The sequence below is a fragment of the Heterodontus francisci genome, chromosome 4 (assembly GCF_036365525.1).
Source record: "Heterodontus francisci isolate sHetFra1 chromosome 4, sHetFra1.hap1, whole genome shotgun sequence".
Classification (NCBI taxonomy): Eukaryota; Metazoa; Chordata; class Chondrichthyes; order Heterodontiformes; family Heterodontidae; genus Heterodontus; species Heterodontus francisci.
Window position 1 is genome coordinate 145,464,617 of NC_090374.1, and position 15,035 is coordinate 145,479,651.

A 15,035-nucleotide genomic window follows, 5' to 3' on the forward strand; every position below is an offset into this window, starting at 1 on the left:
GGGAGTGAATTGACAGTGCGTTGCTCCCACTGTGATCACAATTATATATATTGATTGAGGGCTTTGTCCTGAATGGTCGGAACACTATGCACTTTTGGAGCCAAAACGAGGAAAAAGCTTAGCATTAGATGAGGTTTAAATGTGCAGTGGGAAAGGGAATTTATTTAAGTATCAATGAGCAAGTCAGATATTTATAGCACCATATGCAGAGTCAATCTGAAGCTTCACTGGAGGTATTGTGTACTTCAGGTCCGTTTTTGAGTTTCAGCCTAACTTGATTCAAGAACTATGTGTTTTAGTCTGTATATTGAAATATAGAATAAGATTTGTGATTTAGTTCCTTTGATCAAAAATGCACATTTCAGCTCTGATGCCTCACTTGTGTTGGCCGATCATTTACTTTCAGGTTCAAGCAATTGATGTTTATTTCAGTTGCTTTTTTTTTTGTAAATCCTAACTCTAGAAACTAAAGGTGTTTTAAGGCATCCAGTGTCTGGTAGCAGATCTACCCTTTGACTTGTATATCTTGGTGCAGAAATTAAGGAAGCTGCTGTCCAGCCTATGAAAAGCAAACTGGTAATAAAGGCTTATCATGGTCCAATTTGTGAGTAGTAAATTCAGTGCTGCTAAGACAGTTAGAATGAACATGATAAAATAAAATTGCTCATTTTCTATTGGCTTTAAGCTCTTATGGTTCTTCCAAAGGTGGGACCTAGTGCCTCCATTTTCATAGCTTTTATTTGTTCACACCAGGTTGACTTCAACTGGCTCATGGCCAAGGAACAGAGTTCAATTTGGCTATGGATTACAAGTTTTGAGGATGTTGTTTGATCAGCACGTCTTTAGCCAGTTGGATTTCAAGTGCTGAAGCAACAAGGGCCTCTTTTGGCACAGTCTGATATCCATGCAGTGTGTCGTATGTGTAGAATTGCAGCAAGACCTGAACAATATCCAGGCTTGGGCTGATGTTTGGTGCCAATGTTACTTGCCACTTAAGTGCCAGGCAATGACCATCTCAAACAAGAGAGAATCTAATCATATCTCCTTGACATTCAATGGCATTACCATGGCTGAATCCCCCATTATCAACATCCTAGGGGCTACCAGTGACCAGAAGCTGAACTGGAGTACTCATATAAATACTGTGGCTACAAGAACAGGTCAGAGGCAAGGAATCCTGTGGTGAGTAACTCACCTCCTGACTCCCCAAAGCCTGTCCACCATCTACAAGGCACAAGTCAGGAGTGTGATGGAATACTGTCCACTTGCCTGGATGGGTGCAGCTCCAACAAGAAGCTCGACACCATCCAGGACAAAGCAGCCCGCTTGATTGGCACCCCATCTACAAACATTCACTCCCTCCACCACCGACGCACTGTGGCAGCAGTGTGTACCATCTACAAGATATACTGCAGCAATGCACCAAGGCTCCTTAGACAGCACCTTCCAAACCTGTGACCTCTACCAACTAGAAGGACAAGGGCAGCAAATGCATGGGAACACCACCACCTGCAAGTTCCCCTCCAAGTCACACACCATCCTGACTTGGAACTATATCGCCGTTCCTTCACTGTCGCTAGGTCAAAATCCTGAAACTTCCTTCCTACCAGCACTGTGGGTGAACCTACCTCACGTGGACTGCAGTGGTTCAAGAAGGCAGCTCACCACCACCTTCTCAAGGGCAATTAGGGATGGGCAATAAATGCTGGCATGGCCAGCAATGCCCACATCCCATGAATGAATTTTAAAAATGCAGTGGTTATGTTATTGGCTTAGTAACCCAGAGATAAGGAATTGAAATTCCACCATGCCGTGGGAGAATTACCATGAAGGCTGCCAAATTGTTAATGAACTTGCTTTTTATTTTAGCATCCTTCGCAGAAAGGACCTTGCAACTTCTATTTATCTGACCACATTAGATGGATTTATTCTTAATATCTTCCTGAAGTAACCCATCAAATCACCCAATTGTCCAACCATTCACAATGCACCCTTGCCACCATTGCCTACAATCATTTCTGGAGAACAAATAAATATCAGTGTAGTTAGCAATGTCCCTGAGCTTTTAAGTTTTTTTGAATCAAGCTATCTGACGTGACAGAACACCTTCAGACTGGGCCACATCATTTGGCTATTGTACTTTCAGCAATAATTGAACTGAACGGTACAGTATCTGCACCTAGCTTGAGGATATTAAAGAATGCAATTTCTTGCCTGAACCTTATGTTCTTTATATTCAGTGGTGTTCTATTGCTACAAGGCACAGTGGATATCGCAGTCTCCTAGATGCCCACCTTCATGTGTTCGATGATTTTGGCTGGTACTTCTGTTGCATAAATGGAATAGAAATGCCTGCTTTTGAGTAGGATTAGTAGGAGCTGCCACCTGGATAATTCACTTAGCGGATCCCCAAGGGTGATCTTAATTTATGTTAAGTTTGCTCATTTGTATTACTGTTAGGATCAGGTAAGGAGGGGTTGAAGGGCTCCCCTCTTTTTTGGACAAGAATGGGTTTCTTTCCTTTTCAAGTGGATATACTTGCCAATTCAGTGCGTCTTTAACTGTTTATGCACCATGATCATAAAAAGAACCAATTGGACACGTTTTCTCAAGTTTAACCGAGGTTGGCTTTAGTGTACTTAAACTGATCTGAGTAAAATAATAAAAATACTGCTCCCCCCTTTCCTGCTCTCGCGCCCCCCCCCCCCCCCACCCCCTTTCCCTTCCTCACACTTGGGTTACAGTGGGAAAGGATAGATTGGTCGAATTAGAGTCCAGAGAAATAGAAAGGGTATACAGTCTCTGGAGGTTGGGGACTCAGCTGGCTTCAGACTGAATTCGGTGGTCCCTTGATTTGTTTTGGTGGTCCTGAGGCTTCTGCTTTGAAGATGTGGACACTGATTTGGTCATTCTCCAGGAGGTAGCAATGTGGCTGATTTTTCTTCAAGGGAGTCTCTGTTCTTTCTGGAAACTTCTCTACTCAATAACGCCACCCTCCGGCTTAAGTAGTTGAGCACAGTGAGCATCGATCGGTGAACAGTCTAATACAATCAAACACAGATCAGTTAAACAACTGAACTCTATAGTCTGCAGCAGAGAATATGCCTTGGTGCTCACGGTCAGCAGACAGAGTTGGTCTCTGCTGCTTTCTAAGGTTTCCAGCCTATGGATGAAAAAAATCATCATTCGACGCAGCATGTTTTCATGACCATTACAATGCAAAAATCAACATATTAACATATTAACAATTCAGTTCTGAAGAAGGGTCACTGACCTGAAACGTTAAGTCTGATTCTCTCTCTCCACAGATGCTGCCAGACCTGTTGAGTATTTCCAGCATTTCTTGTTTTTATTTTGGATTTCCAGCATCCGCAGTATTTTGCTTTTATATTAACAATTGTATATGGTTGTGCAAATACTCAACTGAATTTCTGCCCAAATTAAGCCTTTAAGTAGATCTTCCTCTGCTATTTCCACTTGTGCCGCCTTTTTCATTTCCAGAAGAGAATGAGTCGAATACATGCATGATTCAGAGCTGTAAAATTCTTGTCTGTCATCAGTTCCCTAAGTTTTAAAAGTAGCACACAATAATTCTCTTTGGAATACAACAATAAAGTGATCAATTTGAGCCTTTCAAAATTTTGAAGAAAATGAGACCATTCATCCAGGCACCAATACTTATGGTAATGACTGCACCATAGATTCTTAAAAATTTGGAACAACAAAGAAAGAAAGGCTGACAGTTAAACAACTGGGTAATCAATTGTCACCAAGTGTTTGGTGGAAATTAAGTTCAAGAGCAACAAATTCCATTTTTTAAAAGGGAAGGGAGTGTGAGGTCTGATCAGATTGTTGGGTTCAAGATCAATTTTTAAAAATTGGGCCTAACCGTATTCTCTTATTCTTAACAACTGTTCTTGAAACAGTGTGCTTTCCACCTTGACAGATATTAACATGCATATTTATCTACCACTATTTTTCCACCAAAGAGAAAATCCACACTTTTTAAAATCATGTCCAATAACCATAATGGAATTTTGACCAGGTTTTGATTTTTGCTCAATCACTTCATCTAGTGTTTTATGATTAACATTGGAACAGCCCTCATTACTTTCAAAATTTCCATGTAGTCTTGTGTGTTAGTCAGTGCCTGCAGCTAGGCATTTTGTTTTCTGCCAGTAAAGTGAATTGACTGAATTTGTTTTTTATTGGAAAAAGTGGTCCATTATATTGCCAGAAAATCTTCAGTGGTCATTTATTGCACCTTGGCAGGCATAATATTCGTAGATCCAAGTTCTTGTCATAGGTCACTGAATGCACTTTGTGTTGTCTTTGTTACAGTAATGAGTCAGCATTTGCTGTTAATGTGACAGTGAGGCAATTGAACTTGTATTAATTATACACAAATCTTGTGTTCAGGCGCGGGGGCAGATGTGAGGTTCGACACAAATATCGCAACATTGTGTACGAGATGCGCTGCTCTGCCTTTAGCATTATGAAAAAACATCTCTGTCTGCCTCACCATCGGAATGCATTGAATGGCATGAAGGTGCTGTATTTACATGGTGGTAGATATGAAGCAACCTTGACAGAAAGTCAAGTCATTTCAATAGCAAGAAGGCTTGGAGGAGATTTGATGGAGGTTTTTAAAATCATGAAGAGTTTAGATAGAGTGAATGAAGAGGAACTGTTTCCAGTGAAGGGTTGATAACCCGAGGGATTAGTGATTGGCAGAAGGCCGAGGGGACGCAAGGAAAAATGTTTTTATGCAATGAGTGGAAAGGATTTGGAATGCACTGCCTGATAAGGGGGTGGATATAGATTCAGTAGTAGCCTTCAGAAGGGAATTGGATAAATAATTGAAGGAGACAAAAATTGCACTGGTCTGGGGAAAGAGCGGGTGAGTGGGATTAACTGGATTCCTCTTTGAAAGAACCAATGCCGATTCAATGGGCCAAATGACCACACCTGTGCTGTACTATTTTATGATCTCTATTGTGGTTTTTACAGTTGTATCTAAACTACCAAACTTGTGCTGGGGAATTAAAACAAAAACTACAGTACTTCTGTGTCTAATTTGGTGATTTTTGGAGCGTAGTTGTATGAGTGGCATACTTGTGCTGATTGTGGCATTCGCAAGGGAAATTATGTATTATTTAGTTTCATTATCTTATAAAGTCAGATGAGACTTGCAGCAATAGTATATCGCGTCCTTTCCAAAGTTTGAAACCAAAGTTATAGTTGTCCGACAGATCAATTCTGCTCATTTAAAAATGTCATAAATGGGTGCTAAGGGAATTTTGTCAGTTTGTCGTCTTACTGTTTGTCAACACACACATACTGGTATAGCTATCGTAATTGAACTTTTAAGTGACTGGAGAGAGAACTGGATTTTTGCTGGAAATCAGTATGCTCTTAAAATGACTTGCTTGTTTAATGACTGGGGAAACACTCGTTCAATCTAACAAAATTTACCCCACCACCTGAAGATTCAGACATAGAACAGTGCAGCACAGTACAGGCCCTTCGGCCCACTATGTTGTGCCGACCCTTTAACCTACTCTAAGATCAAACTACCGACATGCCCTTAGCAACTAAATGTGCATTCAGGTTTTTAAATTTGTAAACCATTTCTGTCACTTGACTGTTGTGCATTGTCATTGTGAAGTTCTTTCCTTTCAAAATTCCTTTATTTCTCTAGATTTCACAGAGCTGTGTGGGAGAAATCTCCTCAACAACAATGGTAGTTACCAGTGCAGGAAGCAGATATGAAATTTCCGGGAGTGGTAGTGTAGTGGTAATGTTACTTGGCTAGTAATCCAAAGATAATAGTTCAAATCCCACTAAGACAGTTGGTGGAATTTAAATTCAATTAATTAATAAATCTGGAATAAAAAGCTAGTCTCAGTAATGGTGTTGTAAAACCCATCTGGTTCACTTGTCCTTTAGGGAAGGGAATTTGCTGTCCTTACCTGGTCTGGCCTACATGTGACTCCAGACCAACAACAATGCGGTTGACTCTTAACTGTCCTCTGGAATAGCCTAGCAAGCCACTCTGTTGTATCAAACTGCTACAGAGAAGTCAAATAAGAATAAAACCGGACCCATCACCTGGCATTGACCTAGATAGTGGAAGCGACAAAGTCACACCCTACCTAGTTGATCTTGCAAAGCCCTCCTCATTAACATCTAAGGAGTTGTGCCAAAATTGAGAGAGCTGTACCACAGACCAGTCGAGCAACAACCCGACATAGTCATATTCACCAAAACAAATCATAGCATACAGCCAATGTCCCAGACACCTCCACCATCCCTGGGTCTGTCCTGTCCCATTGGCAGCACGGACCCACCAGAGGTGATGATACAGTGGTATACAGTCAGGAGGGGTTGGTCTTGAGTCCCCAACCTTGACTTTGGATTCCATGAAATCTCATGGCATCAGGTCAAACATGGACAAGCAACCTTCCTACTGATTTACTACTTACTGCCCTCCCTCAACTGATGAATCAGTACTCCACCATGTTGAGTACCATTTGGAAGATGCACTGAGCGTAACAAGGACACAGAATGTACTCTGAGTAGGGGACTTCAATGTCCGTAACTAAGAGTGGCTCAGTAGCACCACTACTGACCTGAGCTGGCCGAGCTATAAAAGACATAACAGCTGAACTGGGCCTGTGGCAGGTGGTGAGAGAACCAACGAGGAAAATTCTCACTTCACCTCGTCCTCTCAAATCTATCTGTCAGAGATGCACCTGTCCACGACTGTATTGGTAGGAGTGTCCACTGCACAATCATTGTGCAGATGAAGTCACAACTTCACACTGAGGATACCCTGCATCGTGTTGTGTGGCACTACCACCCTGTTAAATGGGATAGATTCAGAACAGATTTAGCAGTTTGAAACTGGGCACTTATGAGGTGGTGTGGGCAAATCCCTCGCTTCACCGTTGTCATCAAGCCAGGGAACCAAACCTTGTTCAATGAGGAGTGCAGGAGAAGATGCCAGGAGCAACACCAGGCATATCTAAAGAGGTGCCAGCCTGGTGAAGCTGCAGCACACGACTACATGCTAGACAGCAGAAGCAACCTTAAATAGACAAAGCAAAGCAATCCCACAGCCCACAACTAGCTCTGCAGTCCTACAACATCCAGTTGGTGGTGGGCAATTAAGCAACTAACCGAAGGAGTGTATATGCGTTGCCTATTGTCCTACCAGTTTTTTTTTCCTGATTTCATTCGGGGGATGTGGGCATTGCTGGCTAGGCCAGCATTTATTGCTCATCCCTAATTGCCCTTGAGAAGGTGGTGCTGAACTGCCTTCTTGAACTGCTGCAGTCCTTGGGGTGTAGGTACACCCACAGTGCTGTTAGGAAGGGAGTTCCAGGATTTTTGACTCTGCAACAGTGAAGGAACGGCGATATAGTTCCTGGTCAGGATGGTGTGTGACTTGGAGGGGAACTTGCTGGTGGTGTTCCCATGCATCTGCTGCTCTTGTCCTTCTCGTTGGTAGAGGCCACGGGTTTGGAAGGTGCTGTCGAAAGAGCTTAGGTGAGTTGCTGCAGTGCATCTTATAGATGGTACACACTGCTACCACTGTGCGTCAGTGGTGGAGGGAGTGAATGTTTGTGGATGGGGTGCCAATCAAGCGGGCTGCTTTGTTCTGGATGGTGTCGAGCTGCTTGAGTTTTGTAGGAGCTGCACCCATCCAGGCAAGTATTCCATCACACTCCTGACTTGTGCCTTGTGGATGGTGGACAGGCATTGGGGAGATAGGCCAGCCTCTGAACTGCTCTTGTAGCCACAGTATTTGTGGCTGGTCCAGTTCAGTTTTTGATCAATGGTGACTCCCAGGATGTTAGTGGGGGATTCAGCGATGGTAATGCCATTGAACCTCAAGTGGAGATGGTTAGATTCATTCTCTCGTTTGAGATGGTCATTGCCTAGCACTTGTGTGGCACGAATGTTACTTGTCACTTAGCAGCCCAAGCTGGATGTTGCCTAGGTCTTGCTGCATCGAGGCGCTGGCTGCATCAGTACCTGAGGGGTTGCGAATGGTACTGAACATTGCACAATCATCAGTGAACATCCCCACTTCTGACCTTTATGATGGAGGGACAGTCATTGGTGAAGCAGTTGAAGATGGTTGGGCCTAGGACACTACCCTGAGGAACTCCTGTAGTGATGTCTTGGGACTGAGATGATTGACCTCCAACAACCACAACCATCTTCCTTTGTGCTCGGTATGATTCCAACCAGCAGAGAGTTTTCTGACTTGACATCTATCTGAATTAATTTTCAACTGCCATTGTTTTGTCCACCTTCACCTATTTTGTCCAATTCATTCTGTAATATTTGAGCTGTCTCCTCTGATTGCACTGACCCTCCTATTTTGCTAAGTCTATTTGCATTGGGTTCTTGCGTCCAAGTCATTGATGTATCGTAGAAACTTGACTGGTCCTAATGCTGATCCCAGCTGTTTTATTCTATTTGGCTTTGGAGTCAGTTTAGGCTTTAACACCTAATTTACATTTGAAATCCATATTTGCTTTCTGCCAATTTGCGGGATTAAAATTTCCTAGTATGTTTACCTAGTCTATAAATCTATTGGAATCTAGTATAGAAGGTTAATATCAAGACACAACCATTGATCCCTCAACTATAACTAACCTCCCAAAACTTCATTGCCATTAAACTGTTCCAGTAGTCTCTTCTGGCATTTTCATATATTTAATTCTGCAGTACTGACGAGAAACTGATGTAAGAAGTATTCATAGGGTAGGATCATTTCAGTCCATGGTGGAAAGAAGGGAGAGGAAGTAAATTGAGGGAAAAATAAAGACAATCAAACTAATGGAGACAGGTGCCAAATAAATGTGTACTTCTAAGAGGTGAATAGCAAACGTTACTCATCTGGCAGTTTAAAGCTCTGTAATTTTATGTTGGTGACCAGAAATCCAGTTTTATTTCTATTTTAATAAATAGCATGACATTCTGCTGGAAATCTTCTTTTACTATGCTGAACTGCTTTCTGGATAGGCAGAAACCACTGAAGATGACCCTGTAATAATTTGGTTGAATAATGATTGATGGAAGATTTGGGGTGGGAGGTCGGTTGGCTGCAACTTTATGATCCACTATTATTTTTAAGAGAACACTCAATTTTTTTATAACCCCTTTCAAAACTCAGAATGGTCCAAGTGCTTTACAACAATAAGTACTTTTGAAGTGTAGTTGCTGTTATAATCTCGGAAGAAAAACTTTTGGGCCAATTTTCCAAATGCATGCTCACATTGTGCATGAGCCTGCCTGCCTGTATTGCACATTCCTAAAGTTGACTTTTTAAAAAAAAAAATGCTGAAAATCTGAAATCAATATATGAAACTTTCATTGATGATATCATCGGGTAATGCAGCACAGAAGGAGGCCATTCAGTCCATTGTGCCTGTGCCAGTTCTTTGGTAGAGCTATCAGATTAGTCTCAGTCCCTTGCTCTTTCCCCATAGTCCTGTGAATTGTTTCCCTTAAAAATATTTATCCAATTCCTTTTTAAAGGTTACTGTTGAATCTGCTTCCACCACCCTTCCAGGCAGTGCATTCCAGATCACAATAACTGGTTTTTTTAAAATGAATGTTTCCTCATGATGCCCCTGGTACTTTTACCCATCTGTCTCCTCTGGTTACTGACCCTACTGCCACGGGAAACAGTTTCGCCTTATTTATTCTATCAAAACCATTCATGATTTTGAGCACTTCTATCAAATGTTAATTTTTCACAGATGTTGCTGACATGCTGTGTGTTTCTAGCATCTTATGATTTAGTTTTATTCCAAATGGCTGCTTTGCAGTGAAAAGATAGTGAGGCAGAGTCAGTACAGTTTAATTCTGAAATGCACAACTAATTTGCGAAGGAATTTTATGTTTGGGTTTGGTTTTGTTTCCAATCTGTAAATCTCTGTATCCAAGTCCAACCATTTATTCATTCAGCTTTTCAATAGAAACAAACAAATGTAATACAAGTCAATAAATCAAGTCTCTATTATACTGTTGCCTTTAGGTACAATCCAGTAGTAGGTGAACAATACATCCGTTTCAAACAATTATTTTCCTTTTGAGATAACTAAAATCATGTTTGAGAATTTTACACTTGTTGAATGAAGGGAAACTTGATGGGTACATTTTAAAATGTTTGACTTGTATCTGTTTGATTTTGCTTCCCTTTTCATAGATATACTCCTAGTTAGAAAAAAGTTTTGAGGGAATATTTTGTTAGTTTCAGTTTCTCAATAAAAAAACCCCGAAATAATCCCAAGAATAGAAGAAAATCAAGGGGCAAAGGGGACGGAGGAACCTGAACTTGAAATTGATAAAGGGAGAATAGAATATGAATGTAAACTAGCAAAAAACATAACGGACTGTAAAAGGTATGTAAAAAGGAAACGTTTGCCCGTAATGGACCCACATTAGTCTTAGCTCGAGTCAGGAGAATTTATAATGGGGAGTAGAGAAATGGTAGAGAAGCTAAATGATTACTTAAATAAAAGCAAAACACTGGTGATGCTGGAAATCTGAAATAAAAGCAAGAAATGCAGGAAATACTCAGCAGTTCTGGCAGCATCTGTGGAGAGAGAAGAAGAGTTAACGTTTCGGGTCCGTGGCCCTTCAGAACTTAGGAACTAAATGATTACTTTGTGTCTGTCTTCACTGAGGAAGATGCAAGAAATCTCCCAGAATTAGAGATCCAAGGGATTAGGGAGAATGAGGAATGGAAGTAAATTAGTTTTGGTAAGAAGGTTGTATTGGCGAAATTATTGGGGTTGAAGGTTGATAAATCTCTGGGACCTGATATTCTATATCCCAGTGTGTTGAAAGAGGTAACTATGGAGATGGTGGATGCATTGGTGATCATCTTCCAAAATTCCCTAGATTCTGGAAAGCTCCCAGCAGATTGGAAAACCACATATTTAACGCCCTATTTCAGAAAGGAGGTAGAGAAAAAGCCAGTGAGTCTGTCATCTGTCATTGGGAAAATGCTGAAATCCATTATTAAGGAAGCGGGTTCAGGACATTTAGAAAATGATAATAGTCGAGCAGAAACGACATATTTTTATGGAAGGGAAATCATGTTTGACAAATTTATTAGAGTCCTTTTGAGGATGTAACAAGCAGGGTGGATAAAGGGGACAAGTAGATATAGTGCATTTGGATTTTCAAAAGGCATTCGATAAGGTGCCACATAAAAGGTTACTACACAAGATAAGAGCTCATGGTGTTAGGGGTAATATATTAGCATGGATAGAGGATTGGCTAACTAACAGAAAACAGCGTCAGGATAAATGGGGCAATTTCAGGTTGGCAAACTAACTAGTGGAGTGCCACAGGGATCAGTGCTGGGACCTCAACTACTTACGATCTATATTAATGACTTGGATGATGGGACTGAGTGTATTGTCGCCAAATTTGCTAACGATACAAAAGTATGTCGAAAGCAAATTGTGAGGAGGACAGGAAGAGTCTGCAAAGGGATATAGATAGGGTAAGTGAGTGAGTAACAATTCGGCAGATGGAGTATAATGTGAGAAAATGTGAGGTTGTCCACTTTGGTAGGAAGAATAGAATAGCCGCATATAATTTACATGGAGTGAGACTTGGGGGAGACAGTGGCATAGTGGTAATATCACTGAACTAGTAATCCAGAGGTCCAGGCTAGAACTCTGGGGACATGGGTTCAAATCCCACCATGGCAGATGATTAAATTTGAAGTCAGTTGATCTGGGATTAAAAGCTAGTCTAATGATCATGAAACGATTGTCGATTGTCGTAAAGACCCATCTGGTTCACTAATGTCCTTTTTAGGCAAGGAAATCTGCTGTCCTTACCCGGTCCGGCCTACATGTGACTCCAGATCCCAGATCCACAGCAATGTGGTTGACTCTTTAAAAACGTCCTTTGAAATGGCCTAGCCACTCAGTTCTAGGGCAATAAAAAAAAGAGGGATCTTGATATCCTTGCACATGAATCACAAAAAGTTAGCATGCAGGCCCAGCAAGTAATGAGGAAGGCAAATGGAATGTTGACCTTTATTGTAAGGTTGATGGAGTAGAAAAGTAGTCAAGTCTTGCCTTGTACAGTTGTAGCTTTGTTGAGACCACACCTAGAGTACTGTGTACAGTTTTGGTCTCCTTATTTAAGGAGGGGTATACTTGCATTGGAGGCAGTGCAGAGAAGGTTTACTAAATTGGCTCCTGGGATGAGAGGGTTGTCTTGTGATGAGAGGCTTAGTAAAATGGGCCTCTCCTCATTGGAGTTTAGACTGAGAGGTGATCTTATTGCAACATATATAAGATTTTGAGAGTCTTGACAGGGTAGATGCTGGGAGGATGTTTCCACTTGGGAAATCTAGGACATGGGGGTGGGGGGTTGGCAGTGGACAGTTCAGAGCAAGGTTGGGGGGGGGTTCTCATTTAAGATGGAGATGAGGAGGGATTTCTTCTGAGGGTCATTAATCTTTGAAATTCTCTACCCCAGAGAGCAGGGGAGGCAGGGTTATTGAATATATTCAAGGCTGTTAGACATAATCTTGAACTATGGGGGAGTCGAGGGTTATGGGGGACCAGCAGGAAAGCTGAGTTGAAGCCGTGATCTTATTGAAAGGCAGAGCAGGCTCGAGAGGCCAAATGGCCTACTTTTGCTCCTATTTCTGAGTTATTCTGAGGCTTGATGCAGCATTGCAAAAGATCCCATATGAAAGTTATGAGTTCATTCTCTCCATCCAAAATGCTGTATTGACATTATTGTAGCTCTTCACTGGGGAAAAAATGTGGCGTATGGACTTAACATTTGTATTAAGTTTGATAATGTCCAGAGGGTCATCAAGCAATTGGGTCGAATTGTCACATTTTCTATTTTTTTTTATATATGTTTTGAGTCTCTTATTTTCATTTTGTGCATGACTTGTGTTAAAGAAGATTATTTACAATATTTTGGTATCACAGAATATTTCACTTGAAATTCCACAATTTCTTGTAAATAGTACAGATTATTATTACCTGTACCTCCTGGGTGAGTATTTACTATTCTGAACTATTTTGTAATCTCTTTCTTTTTTGAGTGCAGTGTGCAAGGATCCACCGTACAAAGTGGAGGAGTCAGGATATGCTGGTTTTATAATGCCGATTGAAGTGTATTTCAAAAACAAGGTAAAGAAGTTCATACTTGAAATTTTAGTATGCACGCTTATCATGCTGCTGGAGTGAATGCAAGATTAAGTTCACAACTGCTTTTTTAGATGTGCACTACAGCAGTGGTTGTGAAGTTGGTTGTATGATGAAATAGGTCGACAGTTCAAGTTTGCAATGTAACGTTACCCCAAATAAGCTTAGCATAACATTTAAGCTTCTAACTGATAACAGAATTTAAATCGCTCATCCACCCCCCACTAGAATTGGTTGAACACATTCAGTTTGATGCTCAGCCGAATAGTTTTAAAAGAGGAATGACCCCACTGTGATTGGGGGAGGGGAGAAGACTTCTAAACAGCTATTTAACACAAGGAAATGTCTGGCAGAATTACTATAGTACCATGTTTACAAACTGATAAAGCATCCATTAAAAGTGCTCCTTTTAATAATGCAATGCTTGTGACATCCATATTCAGCACTTAAACCACTTTGTTCTATAGCATTGCTGTGGATGTTTCCACGTTGCAGCAAAATTCAAGGCAATGCTCGTGGGGGAAAAATAGAAAATCAGTAATTGAATAATTTGTAACTTATTTTTTTTTTTAAATCACTTGATGCAGTAAATAAACACTGCATCTACAGTGAAATGAAATTCAATTAATTCACGAATGTAACTGTTCAGTTTCTAATGGAGTCAGGAGTCTTGTTGCTGTGGTAGTTCAGCTCAGGATTTGGTTAGCAGACCAGAACGTCTGCAAGCACTAACAAAAGAATTGCAGACAACAGCAGTGGATTTCTCAATTGTGGCACCTGCAGTCTAAATTTTTCTTACAACTGTGCCAAATTGAACGATCGGTCTAAATATGAAAACTGCTTCAAAGGAGGAAGAAGACTGTGAAAGGGATTGGAGCAGGCCATCTTTTTTTTATAGCAAAGCATTTTCTTGTCCACCACCCCCCCACTTCCCCAAAAGGTGGCAATGTGCACCTAACTTTTCGGGAGATATTCTTCAACAAAATAGCTCTGCCTGGCCAGATAAAACTTGACATGTAGCTAAAGTCAGCAGAATTTCTCCTGTTTCCTCTTATTTTTCAGTTCTTTTATCTTGTATAGAATCCTAGATTCTACAGCACAGAAGGAGGCCATTCAGGCCATCATGCCTGTGCTGGCTCTTTGAAAGAGCTGTCCAATTTAGTCCCACAGCCCAGCTTTCTCCCCTTAACTCTGCAGATTTAGTCCTTTTCAATTAATTGCCTTATGAAAGTTCCTATGGAATCTGATTCTACCATCCTTTCAAGGTAGTGCAATTCAGCTCTTAACCCTCAGTGAAAATATTCTCATTTCCCCACTAGTTTTTTTTTTACAAATTGCTTAAAATCTGTGATCTTTGTTATGACCCACTTGCCAGAGGAAACAGTTTCTCCCTATTTGCTCTATCAAAACCCCTCAATTTTGAACGCCTCTATTGGTCTCCTCTGAACCTCCTCTGCTGTAAGGAGAACAATCCCAGCTTGTGCAATCTCTCCACGTAACCGAAGTCCCTCATCCCTGATATCATCCTGGTATACCTTCTCTGTCAGTTGTGGCTTAGTTGTTGCCCTCTTGCCTCTGAGTCCCAAGGTTCCAGTTTCAAGTCCCACTTTTGCGTACAAAAATCAAGGCTGACATTCCAGTGTCATATTGAGGGATTGCTGCACTGGTGGAGGTGCCGTCTTGAGGACGAGATGTTAAACCAAGGCCCAATCTGCCTGCTCGGATGCAAAAGGTCCCAGGGCACTGTTTTGAAGAGGAGCAGGTGAGTTATCCCTGGTGTCTTGGCTAATATTTATCCCTCAATCAAAATCACAAAAATGT

At 41.2% G+C, this 15,035-nt stretch overlaps 1 protein-coding gene across 2 annotated transcripts in view; it reads left to right on the forward strand.

The window, feature by feature from the left end:
* mllt3 (MLLT3 super elongation complex subunit) overlaps positions 1–15,035 on the forward strand; it is a 180,097-nt gene that overhangs the window by 64,661 nt on the left and 100,401 nt on the right. For both annotated transcript variants that reach the window (XM_068030272.1, XM_068030273.1), the window contains exon 3: positions 13,117–13,199. In XM_068030272.1, the coding sequence (XP_067886373.1) occupies positions 13,117–13,199 (83 nt within the window). The remainder of the gene's footprint in view (positions 1–13,116; positions 13,200–15,035) is intronic.